The sequence below is a fragment of the Cheilinus undulatus genome, linkage group 8 (genome assembly GCF_018320785.1).
Source record: "Cheilinus undulatus linkage group 8, ASM1832078v1, whole genome shotgun sequence".
In the NCBI taxonomy this organism is placed as follows: Eukaryota; Metazoa; Chordata; class Actinopteri; order Labriformes; family Labridae; genus Cheilinus; species Cheilinus undulatus.
The window spans coordinates 33,347,250-33,368,685 of record NC_054872.1 but is presented as its reverse complement, the minus strand read 5'-3'; the positions used below and the strand labels follow the sequence as shown (position 1 = coordinate 33,368,685).

The 21,436-nt window shown below is 38.9% G+C and overlaps 2 protein-coding genes across 3 annotated transcripts in view; both read left to right on the top strand.

Moving 5' to 3' along the window:
• Positions 1–6,252, top strand: part of g6fl (g6f-like) — a 34,614-nt gene extending 28,362 nt beyond the window's left edge. Inside the window, exons 9-11 of the mRNA XM_041793403.1 lie at positions 2,010–2,036; positions 2,387–2,433; positions 2,747–6,252. Coding sequence (XP_041649337.1) covers positions 2,010–2,036; positions 2,387–2,433; positions 2,747–2,768 — 96 coding nt within the window. The 3' untranslated portion in view covers positions 2,769–6,252. The remainder of the gene's footprint in view (positions 1–2,009; positions 2,037–2,386; positions 2,434–2,746) is intronic.
• Positions 6,253–6,689: 437 nt separating this feature from the next.
• Positions 6,690–21,415, top strand: abhd16a (abhydrolase domain containing 16A, phospholipase). Of its 2 annotated transcripts, none has more exons than XM_041793972.1 (20): positions 6,690–6,809; positions 7,342–7,401; positions 7,486–7,552; positions 9,914–10,000; positions 10,264–10,349; positions 10,458–10,531; positions 10,733–10,840; positions 11,038–11,152; positions 11,725–11,826; positions 11,919–11,982; positions 12,121–12,170; positions 12,472–12,595; positions 12,707–12,811; positions 12,902–12,965; positions 13,118–13,174; positions 17,567–17,629; positions 17,754–17,830; positions 19,966–20,064; positions 20,144–20,190; positions 20,759–21,415. In XM_041793972.1, exons 1-20 carry the CDS (start codon positions 6,708–6,710, stop codon positions 20,840–20,842), a joined length of 1,635 nt encoding a protein of 544 aa, XP_041649906.1. In that variant the 5' UTR covers positions 6,690–6,707; the 3' UTR covers positions 20,843–21,415. The 2 variants fall into 2 exon arrangements, with proteins under 2 accessions (XP_041649906.1, XP_041649907.1); XM_041793973.1 differs by having other exon boundaries at positions 6,694–6,809; positions 7,345–7,401.
• Positions 21,416–21,436: the final 21 nt, after the last annotated feature.

Below are 21,436 nucleotides of genomic sequence, written 5' to 3'. Positions count from 1 at the left end.
CAGTAAAGTGACACCACACCATCTGAACAATCAGCAGTGGCCCAGAGTATCTCAAACTTCCTGTTTCCTCCAGAACTTGCAGTTTGACATCTCTCTTGGTGCCAAACAAATGGCCCAACAATCATAATCGCTTGACAAATGGACCAAACATATACATTATAAAGGTGAATGGTAGTACTAAATGTCATGATAGGTTATGACTGACTCATCTAGCAAGCTGTACTAAGGGTATACTCTTGACAAAAAAAATCATTGTAATGTAGGACAAAAGTGCTCTACAGTGTAATTGGATGTTGGCACATTAAAGAGTGGTAAATTTGACTGATTTAAAGACATTTCAAGGTATAAATAGTAAAATAGGTGTAATTTAGCTTACTTAGCTGGCCACTTTTCTTGCACTCTGTCCCTGCTTTCTTCTCCTCCATTATCCTTATCTTACTCTTTGTCCCTGCTTTCTTCTCCCCCATTACCCTCACTTTGCTTTCTGTCTGTGCCTTCTTCTCCTCCATCATTCCCATCTTGCTCTCTGTCCCTGCCTTCTTCTCCTCCATCATCATCATCTTGCTCTCTGTCCTTGCCTTCTTCTTCTCCATCATCCTCACCTTGCTCTCATTCCTTCTTTATTCTCCTCCATCATCACCACCTTGCACTCTATCCCTGCCTTCTTCTTCTCCATCACCCACTCCTTGCTCTCTGTCCCTGTCTTCTTCTGCGCCATAATCCTCGTCTTCCTCTCTCACCTGGCCTACTTCTCCTCTATCATCCTCATCTTGCTCTCTGTCCCTACCTTCCTCTCCTCATCATCGTCACCTCCTGCTCTCTGTCCCTGCCTTCTTCTCCTCCATCATCCTCATCTTGCTCCCTGTCCCTGCTTTCTTCTCATCCATCGTCATCTTCTTGCTCTCTGTCCCTGCCTTCTTCTCCATCATCATCATCATCTTGCTCTCTGTCCCTGCCATCTTCTCCTCCATCATCATCACCTCCTGCTCTCTGTCCCTGCCTTCTTCTCCTCCATCATCCTCATCTTGCTCCCTGTCCCTGCTTTCTTCTCATCCATCGTCATCCTCTTGCCCTCTGTCCCTGCCTTCTTCTCCTCCATCATCATCATCTTGCTCTCTGTCCCTGCCTTTTTCTCCTCCATCATCATCACCTCCCGCTCTCTGTCCCTGCCTCTCTCTCCTCCATCATCCTCATCTTGCTCCTTGTCCGTGCTTTCTTCTCCTCATCATCATCATCTTGCTCTCTGTCCCTGCCTTCTTCTCCTCCATCATCCTCTTCTTGCTCTCATTCCTTCTTTATTCTCCTCCATCATCATCACCTTGCTCTCTATCCATGCCTTCTCCATCATCATCTTGCTTCCTGTCTTTGCTTCTTCTCCTCCATTATCCTCATCATACTCTCCGTCCCTTACTTTATCTCATCACCCTCTTCTTGCTCTCTGTCCTTGCTTTCTTCTCCTCCATTATCCTCAGCATGATCTCTGACTTTATCTCATCACCCTCTTCTTGCTCTCTGTCCCTGCTTTCTTCCCCATCATCATCATCATCATCATCTTGCTCACTGTCCCTGCCTTCTTTACCTCCATCATCTTCACTTTGCTCTCTGTCCCTGCTTAACCCAGTATGTTATTTTACTTGATTTAAAACAAATTTTAGCCTGTTGAACAATTATTTTAATTGCTTTTATTTAATAATGACAACTACTAAGAATAAAAAACAACTAAAAAACACACTTTTGATTCCAGGCTTCTCAAGGGTCCCTCCTACTTTTGTCCTGGTTAATCAGTATCCCCCCCTCCCTGTGCCACACCCATGATTCTAGTGTATCACCATGACTTATACAGTTTTCTGACGCTAGTCATGTCTTGTGTATGTGTGATAAAATTGAAAAAGTACTGGGATGTCCACTGACAATATTCAAGTGCTTAAATTTTTAATTTTCAAGTGTTTCAATTTGGGCCCTAGAAAGGGTTAAATCTATTTTCTTCTGCTCTCCTCCCTTCCCAACAGGCCTCTCCCCAGAGTTCAGTCTACATGGTGAGTTGTTATATCATCACATACACAAACAGGCATTTTTATGCATAGTTGTATGAGAAGTTGTGATGCACACGTCCACCATTGCACAAAGACTCTTCACTCTTTCTATTGCCCCCTTCATAAGCTGTCAGCAGATACGTCTTTCCTCACACTCTTCATTTCCAATCTGTCAGCCCTTTCCCAGATAAACCCAGTGCCTATCAACTGTCACCCTTACATTAGCAGTATTAAGAAATCAATCTCATTACACAGGGTACAGAGGGACATAAATCTGGCCTCAGTAGCATGGATTTCTCTCTATCATCCTCTTCACTGTCCCACTCTCTCCCTCCCCCCTTTTTTCATGGCAGGATTTGAAACCAAGAGAAGAGGATGATGTCTATAAGGAATTGGAGCGGTAAGAGACAAGCCTTGCATCACCTGAGTGTGCTTTTGTAGGTTGAAGGAGTGTTTTGTGTGTGTGTGTGTTTTCCCTGTCACTCATCTACCCCTCTCATTCCGCTCACACACTCACATCACACCGGCCTGAACATCACAGTGACACAGTGGCACAATATCACGCCAGCCACTGACAGGCAGCGCTCCATCGCCCCGTGTGTTGTTGTTGTTGTTGCGTGGGTTGTGTTGTTTGTGTTTAAGGAAGAATAGAAAGAGACTTGGGGACGGGAGATTTTGTGTGTGAGTTTGTCTTTTGTGCTCATTTTTTTCAGATGCGAACAGTGTCAGTGCTGATCACCTACCCACATCTCATCCTCATCCAGCTGTCATAATCGCTCAGTTCCTGGCTGCAGCAGAGAGCCTTTATAAACGGAAGTAACAACTAAATGTCAGAGTTGAAATGTGATGAAAAATTTGAATGCTTCAGGGAAATGAGACTCAATTTTTTTAAATGTTTTTGTTCTTTAAAAGTGTTCTATTGCAGATCTGCTTAAAAGTCATGTTATAGGCCAGAGAAGAAGGGAAAAGTGCCAGATTCTCACCACTGAGTCTAAAGTGTGTGCTATCCATTTAAAGTTCATACCATCTTTGCCTGCATATTTTTACAATCTACAGTTGTTTGTATTTTCTTAAAGCTACAGTGAGGAACTTGTAGTTTGTATTGATTTTGGAGCCCCCTGTGGCCAAGCAGTGGGACTATTTGCTGATTTTATCATGTACATGTACAGGTAGTGGCTGATGGTGCAGGGGTCAGCACTGTAGCCTGACAGCAAGATAGCCTCTGGTTTAAGTCCTGATAAAACAGGGCCATTCTGTGATGAATGTGCATGTTCTAGCATGCATGCGTGGGCTCTTTTCAGGTATTCTGTCTTCCCTCCACAGTCCAAAGACATGCTTATCAGGGTAACTGTAGACTCAATGGACTAGTCTTTGAACATTTTCCTCCTCCATTATCAAAAATAATCTTGTGCACATATGCTACATTCTCAAAAACATATTTGTTCACATAAAAAAGCAAAAAAACAAAAAGACAAAACAACACCTACAAAAAAACACTTTTTCCTGTACTGTAAAGACAACACCATGTCAACAATATAATCTGCCTTTCTCTGTGCAAGCAAAGCAGCTCACTCAGAGACAGCAACAAGGCATTGACATGAACATTTCTAGCTATTCCACTGCAATGACCATGTTGTTTTCAAGTTGTCCCAACAACCCAATCCAGGTCTGATCATTAGAATAGTGGGAGAGCCCCTGTGCAACATTAAGAACAGCAAGCGTTTGCTGCATTTACCTTGGTCTTGGATTGGCTGGACTGGCGCAATGTATTTTCTTACAGAATTCTGTTCAGGCTGGACATATGATGTCATTTTCAGTTGAACTGTTCCTCATAAATGAATGTTGGAATTTGACTAAATCATCAACAAAGCTGCCGTTAGCTCACTGATTGTTCCACCTCTTTGGAAATCTTTCGAAGGCCTTATATGTCAGACACCTGCAAAAACTCAGACACCAGTCCATCTTATTTCTAGTCATGTTGTGCTCCAGCAGAGTTACAGACACCTTGTTTTGTCTGTCAAATTTATTTAAAAGAAAACCAAAATTAAAGAGAGAATTCTCTTTAACTCTTCAACTTTGGCATGGTTTTATAAAACGGATTTTTATGGTCTTGGCCTCTGTCTTGACTCGGCCTGGACCCCAAAAGTCTTGGTCTTGTCTCGGTCTTGGTGCACTCTGGTCTTGGGCAAGTCTTGGTCTCAGATAGTGTGGTCTTTAGTACAACACTACTGTTGCCTAAGCAGTTCCTGAATCGATACTTTTGAGAGAGAAGAGTGTTGAAAGTTGGCAGGAGAATACAAACTATCTGGGTAGTGTAAATGACTGACAGAAATGTCTTTAAACGATGCCAGTAGAATATGGGATAAGAAAAGAAAACTGATGTAACTTCTTTATGTAAGTGGCTCAAGCATAAGTCAAATACTGGCATTGCATCAAAGACAAACAATAAAGTAAATGTGTCAGTCAGTGTGATTATTTCTGCAAAAAAAAAAAAAAAGAACAGTACAACAATTGAGAGACATTCATGCTCTGCTTAAATTATGTGAGTTCACATAAACCACAAAAAATTACATAATGCATTTCCTGCCTTTCCTTTGGGGGCGCATTGGGGTGGAGGGGTATCGATGTCTGTGTTGTAAATTGGTCTGGTAGGTTTTAGGCACTGGTACCATGTCTGTAGCAGAATTCGATACTCATCTGTACTGGTGGTACCGCTAGCATTCTAGCTAAAATTAGCACTCACTAGCTAGCTAACGTGCTAATTGCAATGGTGGCAAATTTTGAACAAGCAAAGGGCATTTATGACCAAATTAGTTTATTTCCTTAAATTAAAAATGTAGAAAAATACAAGTTAGTTGAATTTAATGGTGAGTGAAAATAGCTGTCAAATTTTGATGAAAATATGCCATTAAAAAGAAGAAGGAGAGGAAAACAGAGATGGTTAAATCATTATCTCTTCCTAAGTGCAAAACTGTGGTGCACCGTGTGTTTTTGGACAATACTTGAGATTAGAGCTGTGTATCAAAGTGAATTATACTGTTGGAAACTAAACAGATGGACATCTGTGATTTGGACCACACTATTTTTCCTGTCTACACATAAATGTCTTTAATGGATTTTCTAAAAATCTTCACCAAATTTTCCAAAGGTACATTTTCTGTGACCTAAAATGTTATTTTCATTCTTACAAAAAAACCAAAGCACACAGAAAAATTCTCAAATACCCACCTACACATAGGCCTAAATTGTCTGCAGGGGGACTGTGGTAGTATGTCTTCATATGTCTGCTACAGACTGATGATCTGTCCAGGGTGTACCCCACCGCTCACCTAACAACAGGATCAGCCCAAGCCCCCATAACTCTGAATGGGACAAATGGTACAGATATGAATAGAAAGACGGATGGATGGATGTGCAATTGTTGTTTCTTGTGTTTTTACAAAAAGTTTCATCCTGCTTTCTTCAAAGGGGACATACTATGCAAAAATCACTTTTTCAGGCTTTTCTAACACAAATATGTGCCCCTGGCCTGTCCACAATCCCCTCAAGTACCAGAAAAATCCATTCCCTCTCGCCCTCTGTTTTTCCATCTTTCAGAAAATGTGTGCTGAAACAAGCCGTACCTAGTGACCTCACATGGGGCGTAAGCACCCGCCCCCAGATTTGGTTGGCCTTCCCCAACTTGGAAGAAAGCTCCACACTCGTATACTGATCCTCTGAGCTGCTAGCTGAGATGCTGGATAGCTCAGTGGGTTACCCTGCTGGCTATTGTCTAGGAGATTGATAGTTCAAATCCTAGTCAGGTCCTAAACTTTGGATAAAAGTGTCTGTAACATCAGAAGTGCTGCATCTATTTCGTGAGAGGGGTGGAGTCAGACAGCTAATCTCTGAGACTGATACAAACTTATTTTAAAAGGGTAAGATATGTTCCCTTTAAACAATAATAATTATATTTGTCATGCAAAAATAAGAAAAGTTTGTTAAGGCTGCATGATGACCCCCATGGTGGTTTTAGGTAGTTCTCAAAAACAAACATGCTCAGCACTTTCACTGATGGTCTTGTTTGATTTTGTAGGTTATAAAGTGATAGCAGTTTTCATACGGGTCCATTTCATGATTAGTTAAAATGCATCAAAGGAGCTTTAAATATTTTACCTTGCACCAGCTGTATGTACTTTTATGTATACCTGTATTTCAATAAAGGTACTTCTAATAAGCATCTCTGTTTGTGGTATTGTTATTTATTTTTTTATTTATTAAAAACAGAGCACATTAATGGACATAAACTTTTAAGGCGAATATAAATATGCCGGAAGAAGCAGAACTACTAATTAAAATCCGTTGTCCATTTGCAGGTAAAACATAAGACAATACTCAAAAAGTGCAATGACGAAAAAACAAGATGAATGTAAACTGTGCTGAATAAAGTGCATGTTGTTGAGTGTTATTTTTAGTTTAGTTTAGTTTAGTTTATTTCGGTCACTTTAAACATGAAGACTCAGTTGCATCGATTAATTTTCAAACGTGTGTGTTGTAGACACGAGTCAAGAACCACAGGGTATACATAAGAAGGAGCGTTTGTCTCAAATACATTTCACTGAAATTCCTCCATACCTTTCTTAGCGCGTTTGCTTTTTGGTCAGTGCAGGCATCCGTAGTCCTTGTGGTGTAAGAATGGCTGTCTGGTTGTGGATCCGCTGTATTTTAGGGCCTCATCTGCAACGAATTCACCGTCCAGTGGATCAACCTCGGCCCGAAGGCCGGGCGACAAGAAGGGTTGGGATATATTTAATGTAGTCCACATGTTACAGTACAGCTGACTGTGAAAACAGAGGAGTATTTTATCTTTTAGCATCTATGTAGCTCCGGCAACGTCCCCGGAAGTAATGAGTGTTTGTTATTGAAACCTTGCTGTGACTGCTGTGCTCAGTCAGGATGCCATGTAACTGAATGAATGACAGACGCTTGTCTTTACTCTTATTAGTCTTTATAGTTTTCTACGTCTTTCTGTTTCTCGGTAACGGGTAGTTAGGCTTTAGCTTCATAAGCTGTCATCCTCAATGACAAGCTAATGCTAAATGATGAAACTTTGCCTTGACCGGAAATAAAAATAATATCTTGATAATTACCGAGAAAAATGAAAATCTTTAATTGACACACCATCTGCGAGGTCAGTGTTTATTTGGAAAAGCCCTTAATTTCTTCTTTAAAAGCCAACATTTCGTGCCAGTAACTAGCCAACGGTAGCTAATCAGTGAAAGTCAGGCATTAGCAGCGGTGATGCTAACAACAGTGTCTGTCACTTTAGCAGGGATGGAGCTACCAACCTTCGACTCTGGAGAGGCACACAGACAGCATCCTCGGTTGGGTCGGTATTGTTTATCAAAACTGTCAGGAAATCATCGATCAGTTCTGATTAGTAAAATGGATATGCCCTTTTTTTTCCCGGCAGGCTTCAGCACTGTGGTCCCTGTCTTACTACAGCTCCCCTCTGCTGCTCTGCTATCTCTACAGGAAAGGTAGGCTCCATAGTTTGTTGGCGGGTAGATGGCAGCAGGATTCTCTCTCCCCCATGATCTCATTAATTATCAGAAATACAAGCTGTTCATTTTATTTCTACCTGTACATTTTGTGTAGAGTTATGGCAAATATTCTGTTCACAGTCTCTTCAATGTGAGGTTTTGGTTTATTGAGTTATGTTTTTATGTAACCTGATTTTGTTTAGAGGAGCACTTTTATCAGTTGTCTCCCTGGGCTTTGGGAAACTGTATTTGATGGTTAATCAAGGATGGATGTTGTCAAATTACATTTTTGGGTCAGTGTTTTAAGGAGGGACCTCTTTGCTTGTGAAAGCAAAGTTTACATATTACTACCAGCAGGCCAGAACCTCCTATCTCAAAAATCACTAGTGTTCAGGGAAGGAAAAAAGATTGTATAGATTTTATAGATAGAAAAGGGCTGTCAAGATGAACTGAGTTAATCCAGTTAACAAATCTCCACAATTAGGGCATTGTTAATCAGGATTAATCATATGCTTTATATTCCCTGTCAACACACTTTGGTTGCACCCAGTCAGCTTCTTCATGCAGCCATAGTGATGTAAAAAAGTCCCCTATTGCTCCTTAATTTCTTATTTTACTTTACAAACTCACCGACAGCACTGTGGACAAGTCAAAAGTATTTTGTGCCTTTTTGATGTCCTCCCATTTCATTTTCAATCTAGCACCTATTTTTTCTGATGTGAAGTCTGCTTTATAATCTTCACTCTACCTGTAAAAGTAGATCTGTATCAAAACAAGAAGTCAATTACCCTTGGTTAAAAACAGAAGAATCCAAAATGACACAAAAACAGTTACGATACAGGATTGTGGAATTTTACAAAGGGTGCAGTTAATCGTGATTAACTTAAGAAACTCTGAGATTCATTGGGATTTAAGATTTTAATCTTTTTACATAATTTAACAGATTTTTTTGGTTAAACTGACTCACAGATGTAAAGGCTGACAAATAGCACTCATTGATGGGGGAAAAAAGTAAATTGTGAAAAAAAAGGAGAAAAGAGTTTATGGCCAGATGCCAGCAATGTATTGCTCATTTTAGCAACAAGAAAATCCTTAACAAAGAAAAAAAATTAAAGCATGATGATACATCAGGGAAAATAGTTAAAAGTAGCTTAAGCAAGACATTATAATCTAAGAGAAAATTTGATTAAAGTTGCAGAGCAGCTAAAGATTAAATAAGTACTTACAATAAATGTATTTAAACCTGAAAATAAAAGGCAGCTGTAAACAGGCCAGTCTCTAGCAGACCTGCAGCTTTCTGAAAATTTTTACAAAACTGGACAGTTTTGAGAAGCACTGCGCTATTATTCATTCGGTGCATTTGTCAAGCTTCAGCTGAATAAAATAAAGTTATCATGCTATTTATCTTTAATTTGACAGAAAAGAAACTCTGAGATGGATCTATGCAAAATGCTGGTTTTGTACTTGTATGAGATATGAAGAGTTTTGTCTTACGTGAAGGATACTACTGAAACATAGTACATAGCGTGAACTCCAATTTGATTTTTTGAGAAATATCTAATTGTATCATCCTGATAATTACAGACAGGGTGTCAAGTTTTGTGAAAAAAAGGTAAAAATATGGAGTTTTGGGGATCTGGTATTCTTTTGCATTGAGATAGTAGTTTTCAGTGCTGTAACATAGAAATGCTACATATTCATCCATGAATGAAAAATGGTTTACCTTCACTGCGTAGAGGGATGTTTATCTGCACTGACAACAGTAGCCAGAAGGTTGATTAAAGTGTCCAATGGCTAGAGTTTTTCAGCCTGAAAACACAGTCAAGAGGATTTGCAGGACTCTGATTTTCTTTTACACCACCTGCTCTACTATGTGCTCAAAAGGTTATAATTTTTTTATGAGAAGAGGAAAAAAACAGAAGTCCCAATTTTGTAAAGATCTTTTCTATCCCATGAAAGTGTGAGCTTGACATTTTTCATTAGAAGAACCTTCTAAGAAGCCTTTGCAATGACATAATGTCAAAAATGTATCTGCCAGGATAACATTTTGGCTCTCATCAAGGAAGGAAAAGTGCTGATGGGGGGATGATCTTGGGAACTGTTGTTCTCCTACAGGCAGGATTAATATAAAGTTAATCATCTGAAACATCCAGCAAGACTGTGCATCAATAGGAATTAATTGCTTGAGGTTGTTTCCTCCTCCTTAGTGTATAATTATGTTTCTGATATTGATTTATGCATATGGTTTTAGGGTAGTTGTCAAACTGTGAATTTTTGTATGGGTGTGTGTTAATGAGGCTTTAGTCTGGCAGAAAAAAGTGTTGATGCCTGTGCTACTGTTTCTTTGTTTGATCTTAGGTTACATCTGCAGCAGTAAGCTGGTTCCTGTCAGTCAGTATGTGGGAACTGTACTGGTGTGTCTTATTGGAGTGGCTTGTCTTCGAGGTGAGGCTACAGATAACAGACTGCCTGGTGATGTCTTGTACTCATCTTTAGATATCACTACATATCCTCCACATTCTGCATGCTGATAAGATTTCATTAACTTTGAGACAGTTGCACAAGGTCTAAACCCATAAAGCATACTAAATACACCCTCGAGGCTTTGCAAATAAATTTTTATTGTGTCTTATATGCACTGCACTTAAATGCTAGCTTCACTCTGTATTTACTCCATCCTTCCTCTTGTCCTCTGTCCTCATCACCAGGGTTTGGGAGGTGGAAAAACTCAGAATATCTTCAGTTCATCACTATTCTTGAAGAAACCAAGAAGGAGCACACACCAGCAAACAAAGTGAGTTAATAACATGCTAATATGAGCATTTAACATCAAGATTTGCTGTTTATATTAGAACTCCATAAAAACAGCCTTTAATAGTATTTGCTTTTTGCTTCTATTTAGAAAAACGTGAGGTGCTATGACTTTGACTTCTCACACTGGCCTTCGGATTTCAGCTGGACAGAAGTCAGCAATCCGTGAGTGATTTCTTTTATATTTTATAGCCATTCAAAAAGGCCTTGGGAGCACTGCAATTCTTCTCACATCAGGGTCAGTTCATAATGAATACAGGCATTCAAAGCACCATCAAGTACACTGGATGAGTGCTTCCTCTAAATGTCAAAATGCATTTTGGCTCATCATTATTCATTGTAAGTCTTTGACTTTGTTTGCAACAGGAAACTTTCCAAGGCTGGTGTTTCTCTGCTGAAGCCAGAGCCCAGATTAAGAGGAGCAGCAGACAGTGTCCTGAACTCTGTACGCACGCTACCATGCCACATCATCAGGTAAATGCAGTTTACGCTACATCATCCATAAAAAAGCATTCTGCGTCACTGCAGAATGACAGTGCAGATTTGTACCAGTCTTGCAGTAAGGGGATGAATACATTCTGCTGATGGTTTGCAACGATTATTTTTAATTTTCCCAGAAAAATAAATTATGTCCTCTCTAGAGACCTAACATTTATGTCCTTCCCCTCCAGCTTCCTAATTTCCCACTCATTTGGGAGGAGGATGCTGTACCCAGGCTCTGTGGGTTTGCTGCAGAAAGCCATGAGGCCCATGCTCCAGCAAGGCCAGGCTAGGTTAATAGAGGAGGTAAAAACATGCATACAGTTGCACTCTAAACCACCCCTACACCACCCCTTGTTTTGATGTGCCCTTGCCCCTCAAACTACCGCTGTGCAAGGTTGCTGGCCATAGGTCAGAGAAAAACTTATGTGTGTCGTATCAAGTTGTGACCCTCACAGTGGGACACTCCTTGTTTGACAGGAGGGTGGGGTGTCAGTATGCAGGACAAGTAACTGGCAAACAAGGCAACCAAGTGTGTCACTATGATGGCCGTTTTTGGCTTTGTATCAGGGTCATGAACTACACTTTACAGAAATGTTGTACCTTTATGTTACATATTACACACTGCACCTTTAATTATACTTGAAATGATCTATTTTTTTCTACTTTTACTTGATCAGCTTTATAGGTCAGTACTTTTAATTCTATTTCAGTAAATTTTAACTGAAGTGACTGTACTTTTACTGGAGCACATTAGTCTTGTTCTCTTTCCACCTCTGCTTAGGGATTTGGCTAAATAATAGGGTCAAGGGCTGTCTTTGGACTAAGCCTATCTGTCCAATAAATACTAATTACAATTTTTCTCCTTTGTGTCAAAGTTTGACGGTCAAAGGAACAAGCTGGTGGCGTGCGATGGTAATGAGATTGACACAATGTTTGTGGATCGTCGGCGAGATGGAGGACAGAAAGGCCAGACTCTGGTAACGTCTGCAGTGATTTCCTTTTTTGTGCCTTTGCCTTATTCCAGGTCCAACAAAATTCATATCACATTATGGTACTAATATTACCACAGGTTATCTGCTGTGAGGGGAACGCAGGCTTCTATGAGGTGGGCTGCATGAACACTCCACTTGAGGGTAAGAGAGCCTCTACTTTAACTGAGTGATCATATTTTTAATGCTGTTAACATTTTCATGGAAAAGTGCTGCATTTCATCAGTAAATTTTTTTGGTTATATATATATAAGTACAATCTTGTTTTGATTTGCACTGTAGGTGGATACTCTGTTCTGGGCTGGAATCACCCTGGCTTTGGAGGTAGTACAGTAAGTGAGTTGTCAGATTTCAGACAGTGCTTAAAACTGCATCATCTTCAAGTATGTGCCTGTGTCTCGTAGTCCTATAAAACTCCCCAGTGAAAAACAATGGCATGTTGAAAGTCTGGTTTTAGTTGGGTCAGATTGCACAAGAGGGACGCTCCCATGCTCGACATTACCAGTGGAGTGGAATAAAACTTGTACATCTCTCAGATCTTTTGAAGTGCATGGTATTTTGGGTGGGTTGAGTGCAACTGTCATCTTTAATAATGTACGAATATTGCTTTTCTTACTTGTGTCATTCTGCCAGGGAGTGCCATTTCCCCAGAATGAGGCCAATGCCATGGATGTAGTTATCCAGTTTGCAATGCACAAGTTGGGCTTTGAGCTCAAAGATATTGTGGTGTATGCCTGGTCCATTGGAGGATTCACAGGTACAAAAAGAGAAGAAAAACACATGACTGGCCCTTTAATTGGTTCAAATATAAACCATTTCGTTTTTACTTTCTGGCTCTGTTTATCTCTAATGTCCTTCCCCTTCTCAGCCAGCTGGGCGGTAATGTCATACCCAGAGATTCAATCAGTAGTGTTAGATGCATCCTTTGATGACCTTCTGCCTCTGGCCCTCAAGGTCATGCCTGACAGCTGGAGTGAGTACAGAGGATTTAAGGTTAATTCTTCAACAACTGTTTATAGTGTGTAGTTTTTTATTTGATTATAATATACTTGTTTTCTCTCAGGGCCTTTGGTGCAGCACACAGTCAGGCAGTACATGAACCTCAATAACGCTGAGCAGCTTCTCAAGTGAGTGGGACCGTCTATTTATAGCAGCGCCATCACAAAAGTCAAAGGCTGCATCATGAAACATTATGCAACATATTGGAGCATAATCATGAATCTTAAGTAGCTCTCAGTGATGTGACTGATGATAGACAAAATGTCATGTTCCCCCTCAGATACCAGGGTCCCGTCCTTCTGATCAGGAGAACAAAAGATGAGATCATCACAACCACGTAAGCTGAAATCTTTGAAATCCTTCTGCTAACATCATGCTAACCCTCATGTTTGGAGGAAATATTTGGTTCATATAGAATGTTTGGAAGATAATCTGTGACATAAACACCAGAAACAAAATTCAAATGCTAAAATTTGATGGAAATGGGTGTAATGAACATGATGTTTTCAGCTGTTGCTCACTTGCGGTTCCCTGGACATTTCAAGTGAGGATCCTTGGCATTTGAAGAAATAGGGAAAGGCTGAACTTGATGCGTACCATTTGGTTTTTAGTGTTGGTTCATTACTTGTTGGCTTGATTTGACAGTTTTATAATCCTAGAATTAGCATCACCCTGCAGAGATGTGGTGGTTTTTGCTTCTTAACCTAAGCTAATAATAATAATAATAATAATAATAATAAAAATGATGATTGTTATTGTTATTATATTGTTATTATAATTAAATGAATAATGATGATAATAGAAATAGTAATGTTACTACTACTACTATTAATAATAACTTTATTTATGTAGCACCTTTAAAAACAGATGTTTACAAAGTGCTTTAACAGAAAGAGCAAAGGCATGAATGCAGGGATTAATATTATAATAGAATGATAATTATTATTTTAAAATAAAATTAACATTAGCAAATGGACAGAACAGAAGGTCTTAAAATTCAAACAAGAAAGCCAGTTCAAAAAATAACAAAACTGGAATGAACAGGAATAGCAGAAAGGATCTTGAAAGGGAGTTGAAATAATAAATAAAAAAATAAATTCTAGATAAAATAAAAGCCATGCAGAACAAAATGATATGATATTAGAATAAAAATCTAAAAATACTCAGGAATAACAAGAGGACATCACATCAGTATAGATAAAACAAAGATAATTCATTATATGATAATGAATTAAAACAGAAGGATAAGACAAATGACTAGAAAAGCACTCGGAGAGCGCAGACCTCCACCATTAGCCCTATCTCCCAATAGTGAAGAATCCTTTAAAAATTTCCTATATCCAGACGGTGATCTGGATCACTCCCAAAATCTAATCAGTTCTTCCTTATGCCATTTCTGACATTTCCTGAAAATTTCATCAAAATCTGTCCACAACTTTCTGAGTTATGTTGCTAACAAACAAACTAACTAACTGACTAACTAACTAACTAACTAACTAACTAACAAACCCTCCCGATCACATAACCTCCTTGGCGGAAGTAATCAGAGAAAGTGCATCAGAAAGAATAAAAGAGGAGTGATTAAATATATAATTAAAGGGGACATCACATGAAAGTAAGTCAGTAAAAGTGAGTCTGAAGGAATGATATAAAAGATGTTGTGAGTCTGCAAGCCAGTTCTCCTTAGGAAGGCCATTCCAAAGTTGAGGGGTCCTGACAGCAAAAGCCTGACCTCCTATAGTTTTGAATTCCAACTTTGGAACGACAAGGAAGCCCCCGCCCAAGTATCTATGGCTGTGTGATGGCTCATAAGGGGTCAGTATTTTACAAATGTAACCTGAGGCAAGACCCATATGAAATCAACTCTAAAAAGGACAGGGAAGCATGGATAAGGGGGGATGTGATGTCGTCTTTTTAGACCAGTGAAAAGTCTAGCTGCTGTGTTTCAGACCCATTGGGGTTGTGAGAGTGGAGGGAGTTACAGTAGTCCAGCTGGGAGAAGATCAGTGCAGGACTGACTTTTTCCTTGTCAGCAGGAGGGAGAATGGATTTTATTTTGAAAATTGTTATGTGTATGAAGCAGGACCGGATGACTGATGATAGAAGAATCTAAAGTATATCCTAAATTTATTTCTGTGGCAGTGATGTTTGAGGGCAGTGGAGCAGGGTAACCTTTTTATCTCATCGATGTGTGAATATGAATGATGAATAAAATTATTTCTGTAAAAAAATTCTGTCTCAAAGATATTTAGTCTTGAATGGCCCAGTCATAAACAGAAAAAGAAAGATTATGAAGTTGAATAATGTCACCTAGAGGAAGCATATAAATAGAGAATAAAAGTGGGTCTAAAATGAGACCTTGCGGTATACCACAGGTAATAAGAGGTGGAAGATGAGTGGTTACCTACAAATGTAAATGTATTAAATGCTGCACTTAAATGTAAAAGAATTAAAATTGCACTCTCTCCTCTGTCAGAAGCTAAAGGGTTTTTTGTCGCAGGCATATTTGCAAAGCAGCCAGATCAGTCATTGGAGTCTGAGTCTAGCAAATATTCTGTAAGCCAACATGACTTTACTAGATGAAACTTTTTAGTGCTTTGTTTTGTTGTCTTAAGCCGTTTGTTGATATGAGCTAGTGTTGCTCACTGTCATCACTTAAGGGGAGATGAAAAAATTAAAAGTTTGATTCAAAGGAGCATGCATAAACATCAGTCTCTTGGAATTGCCCTCAAAACCATCTTCAGTTGTTTACACAGAAACAGTCCTCAGGCTGTTAGAGGCCTCCAACACAGGCAGGGAAGATCTCTGCTTTGTCGGTTTGTAAACAGATAAAAACTGTTGACACATGTAGCTGGCCTCAAACTTTCTCTCTTATAAAAGAATGCATTGTGTTGTAAAATAACATACTTGAATCCTTTGATTTGTTACTAAGTATTTGTTGTTTTTAAGGATTTTTTTGACATTCATTTTATCAGAGCACCCACAGAGAGCTGTCTCTTTCAGGGGTGCCCTGCAGCAATACAATTAAACACAGAAGGAGAAAAACATATCTGAACACAGTAAAATAATTACAGTATCTCTGATGCTTTTCTGTTGAGGTCTACAAGCTGGATGTCTGAGTGCATTGTTGAGCTGCAAATGTGATTTGCTTGTGCCTTTGGTGGGAGGGGCTTAGTGGTAGGTCTATTAAGGTCTTAACTCTTCAGTCAAATTTAAAATGTGTGACTAAATAAGAGAAAACTGGATCTAGCCAAATGTCATAGGGACTGGAATTGTTGAACAGTTATCACATTGTAGTACTTATAGTTTATTTCACCAGCATTAAAACAAACAATCATCATAAGGCAAACTTAAAAAGTATAATCAAAAATATGTAGGTCAAAAGCTTTAGCTCAGTGGTTCTTAATTGGTTGGGCGTCAGGACCAGCCACCAGCTCCTTAAGAGAACGGACTCAAATTTTCAAAAATTTCCAACCACTTGAATTTAGTCAAAGAAAAAAGTTTGAGTTTGGACACTTAATGGAATAAAACATACTTGAACAAAGAAACAAGCCAAAATAAACATGTTTAAAGAGCACATCCTCACAGAAAGGCATGCATGCACTCATCTCTTTATTTCTGCATTTTTCCAGGATTGCACGGAAATTTTATGATTTGTCAAGGAATTTCTGAATATAAAAAAACAGTTGTGTTATCCAAAGAAAACGAGAAAAATAGAAACCTTGTGGCAAATACTGAAAATGTAATTGTTATTGCAGGAAAACCTAAAAAAAATACATATATGAATTTTGTGTTTGCACACTGAGGGCTTTGCTGCATTTTTGTTCCTGGCACACATTTTCAACCCACTGGTCAGAGCTATGCAACACTCTTCTGGGTCCTGACCCACCTACTGAGAACCACTGCTTCTAGCTTTTTATACCTACCCTTTACCATATATAGTATATAAACTCAGCTCAAAAAGTAAGGACATTTGAGTTTTGTAGATTATTTTCCCTCTCTTCACTAACTTCAAAATACAACCTGATGATTGTTTCATGCTCTCACGTACCTCCACACAAGGTCATATGGGACTCTTTATGAACAATTTAATATATATAATGAATATATATTTAATTTTTTAGTCAAAATATACTTAGTTTGATATGCTATATTGTTTAAAGTTGAAAAGTAGCATCATTGGGGTCAGTACTCTGACTTAAAAAAAAACATGCATTTGGTTTATTGGCTTGAAAGTATTACATCATTTTATAGCCTCGGAGCTGTAAAAATTGATTGGTGAAGTAAGATTAATTTTACATATTTTTACTAGTCATTAAAAAATAGCAGCAGTAGATGCATGTTTACTTAAATGTTGTTTTCTGGTGCACTGGCCTAGCAGTTAGGTCACACCTCATATACCTTGGTTAAGGTTTAAATTTGGCCTCTTTGTCCTTATTTCGCACTCTCAGCCCTGTTTCCTATTCTATTCAGTGCCCTCCTCTCTATTAGAGGCATGAAAGCCAAAATATGCTGTTTTCTGCAGCGTAACACATTTTAAAAAACACTTACACCACAAAACTAATGAAGTAATTAATTATCTACTATTCATAACCAGTAATGTCAAGTGTAGTGAATGTAAAGATACATATGACTACATGCAGTAAAAAAATCATCCACTTTCTTATCCCCTAATGTGGTCACCCGGCTAGTTACACTACATGATGTAAGATTGTACACTGTGTTACAGGGGGCCAGAGGACGTCATGTCTAACAGAGGCAACGACCTCCTGCTCAAACTGCTACAATTCAGGTCAGTTTCCTCAATTTCAAACATTCAATATCTGCATCCTTATTGCCAGATACACAAAGTGTATCTGGCAACTTTGTGAGTAGAGTGAGACAAATCTAATTGTTTGTGTCATTTGCTTTCATAGGTACCCAAAGATAATGTCAGATGAAGGAATTAGAGCTGTCAGACATTGGCTTGGGTCTTCTAACCAGTTAGAAGAAGGTAAGTGTGCTTAATGGTAGACAGTTTAATCAAAGTTATTGGAATAGTTTTTAATATTATTTGTTTATTTTTTATTTTAGTAGAGAGGACCTCCTGAGACTGAGATCCCTTTTTCTAGGGTGCCCTGCAGCAATACAATGAAAGAAAGAAAAGAAAAAATACACAATGAATAAATATTCATAGTCATATTCATTTTCTTTAAGCAGTTCATACACAAGCTTTTTAAGACCACTCTATGATACCAGAGAGAACAACCTAGTGATCATTTGGAAATTATTCAATATGTGCAGCAACACTAAAGACAGTCTTATCCGGTTCAGTCCTGAACCTTGGTGATTTTAGAGTGATCCAGTTTTGAGATCTGGTTGTACGGGTTATATTGTTTATAGACAGAATTGAAGTCGGGTAAGGAGGGAGTTTACCTGTAAGTACCCTGTAAATAAACCGAATATACTGTGCTGTTTCCTATGCTGACCCCAAGGGGGCCCCCCAACTGAGTGCTATACGTCACAATGATGAGTACAAAACCTCTTACCAGTGATGAAATGAAGAGTATAATGATATACAGCATCCAATGTCTTCAACATGGAAACAGTTGCATGTGTATAGAGTGTCTCCATAATCCAAAAAAGACAGTATTGTAGCTTGAACAATCTTTTTACTGTTACTCAGTAAAGCAAGACATATTACTGCTAAGAAACCCTAGCTGCCAATGTATTTTTACAATTAAGTTTGAAATGTGTGATTTAAATGACAAATTCTGATCAAGCCAAATACCCAGATACTTGAATTGTTGAGCATCGTGATTACATTACATTGTTAAACGTAGACAAATAGCATCATAAGGGGCCAAGTTCTGTCTGGAAAAAACACATATTTGTTTTTTTGTGGGGTTCAGTGTAAGCTTTAATCAGTTTTTTGCAATTAATTAAAATCATGTTGCAGATGAGAGAGCTTGACCATATGCAAAATTACTCTATCATCCACATAAAGATGAATTTACAATTTTGTATTGTGTCATTGGTGTCATTAATATACTATGAGAACAGAGGTGGACCCAAGATAGGTACCCTGGTACTAGGTTCCATATAGGGTGATTTTACATCATTTACGTCCCTGGAAAGTGAGGTCCAAACTTTTTGTCTTAACACACTAGATATGTTGAAATAAGGTTGCTGTAAACATGTGAGAACACTGAGATCTATGTAAGACTGAATTTTGGATTTAGACCATTAGAAAGTTTTTCACCTCTTTCTTGGCGTGGTTTTATTTGACCAGCGCAAAAATCTGAGCTAATGACCTCACTGGTTTTGATGGGGAACTACCCTGCCCCCTAACACAACAAAGATATAAAATCACCAAGCTCTTCATCATGTAAGTCTGTTGTTAGCTGATGTCATTGCCTTCATTGAACATTAACAGCCAGCTACATGCTGTGGTTTTGTTCATTGTGAGGTAAACTTCCCAAATCTATCAGCCGCAGTGACTACAGGTCATTAAAAGCATCATAACAAAAATTTGTGCCAGAAAACAGTAAATTTAATCCTCAACTTCTGTCTCTCTGCTCTTTTACAAAGCCAGGCAGCTGCTCTCTGATCAGAAGTGTTTTTTAAGAATTTGAGAGGATTGTATTTCTTGTGAGTGGGCGTGGCTTCGGCTCATTCAGCTAACATACCCACATATCCTAGAGCAGATATTACTGCCTTATTTTTCATGATTTTGAAGCTTAAATTTATAAATTGTTTTTTATGACTCAAATTTGGACTGGTTCATAATGCAGTGACCTGTAATATGAAAAACCTAAAATAATGTTTTTTTAACACTTCACAGGTACTTGAATGATAACTGTCTGAGTCCTGCAAGTCAAATAGTTGGTAAACCATTTACAAGCTGACACATCAAGACCAAGTGAAGAAAGTCTGATTAAAAAAAATGGAGTGGTCGACCATATCAAAGGCCTTTTAAAGTCTATAAGGAGGGCTAAACATTTTTTACCTCTATCAATTTAGTTTTCATTTAAAACAAGAGTTGCTGCAGAAATTGTGCTGTGTCCAGCTCTGAGTCCAACTCTATAAATTAGTACATGGAGTGATTGTAACGGTTTAATAACTTAACATCTTACTCTTGCTCCTCAGCGTCCGTGTACAGCAGCTACGAGGTGGATGATGACTGGTGTGTGTCTGTGCTGCAGTCGTATCAGGCAGACAGAGATGTTGTGTTTCCATGGAGTGTTGGTAAGCCCTGGGTCTCCTTACATTTACAAGGCAAATAAATAGCTCACATACACATAAAACACGCTCTTATCGTCACCAGGTGAGGATATGACTCCAGAGGGAAGGCGGCAGCTGGCTCTTTTCTTGGTAAGGAAATAATGTTTTATTTTCATACATAGTGTGTGACTGCTGTCTGGTTCCAAGGCCAGACGTGTGTTTTTCTGTCTTTATTTCATCCCTCAAAGTCACCTCACCAGTTTTTTTCTGCGTGAGCCCCGTTTTTTTGTTTAAGGTTGGCTTACCTCCCCCCTCTTTTCTTGCACTGCAAAAAAAGAACATCACAGCTATTCACAGACATCATTACCACTGAGGAACACTTTTCCGGTCACCATAGTAACCAGCTCACCTGTGCTCTCAGGTTGACTGGTGTAATATATTTCTCTGCGCACAGCTTATTGAAGTCATTTAACATCAAACAAGAGGAGTGCCATCAATTACAGCTAATGCTATGCGTTTCCTCCCTTGGTAATGCCTTCTGAATTAGGCTTTATTCACCTTCCATGTAAACCCTTAAGAGATGGGAGAGATTTGTGTGGCACTGAGCCAGGCAGACCCAAGCTAATATAATCAAGTTGTGCACTTTCTGTTCATTGCCCTCCCACACCTCTCATTCTCCATTCCTCCTCCATCCCTGCTCTCTTTCTCTCTCTCTAAGGCACGGAAGTACATGCGAAACTTTGAAACAACACACTGCACTCCTCTCCCCGCCTCTGAGTTTCAGCCACCCTGGAGACTGTGAAGAAACAGAGGGATGGATGAGGGGAAATGAACAGAGGAGATTCAGATGGCCTGTGGTCAGAGTGTGTTCCTGGCATGGTGTGAATGTATAACTGTGATTTTGTTCCAGATATTTTTTGCCCTTAAGTAATATTTGTTAACTTTAGTGTTGCTGTGGGAGCATCTGGAAAGATCCAATCTACTAACGCCCCCATCCAAAAAAAACCTGTAAAATATGGTTTATGTTTTCCTTTCCGAGGTTAGTGTTGAGTCACACTTTTCAGTGTTTGTCCTCTTTTTTTTTAAAGGATGCATAATATGTGGATGCACAAGCCAACTCACTCCTTCCATTGTTCTGTCTTTGGCTGCATTTATAAAGAAGCAACTCTACATAGACAAGCACTATGATAATTAAATAGCATAATATAATCCTATCAGAATCCAGTAGGAGGGTTTTTAATCTTTAAAAATGCAGCCAAAGTGTAAAAGCTTTCAGTTTTTTATTTTGTGTTCACTGTCTTTAAGGAAAAAGCTGTATCTGAAATTAAGCTCTACATGTCCTTTCATGTATGCTGAATAAAAATGTTTGACATAAGGGATAAATTCCTTTCATTAC

Excerpts from the sequence above, each read along its gene's own strand:
- abhd16a (XM_041793972.1), top strand. The coding sequence starts at position 6,708 with ATGGCTGTCTGGTTGTGGATCCGCTGTATTTTAGGGCCTCATCTGCAA. Across the intron at positions 17,831-19,965 it reads TTCTAACCAGTTAGAAGAAG|CGTCCGTGTACAGCAGCTAC; the intron begins GTAAGTGTGCTT and ends CTTGCTCCTCAG. Across the intron at positions 20,191-20,758 it reads GGCAGCTGGCTCTTTTCTTG|GCACGGAAGTACATGCGAAA; the intron begins GTAAGGAAATAA and ends TCTCTCTCTAAG.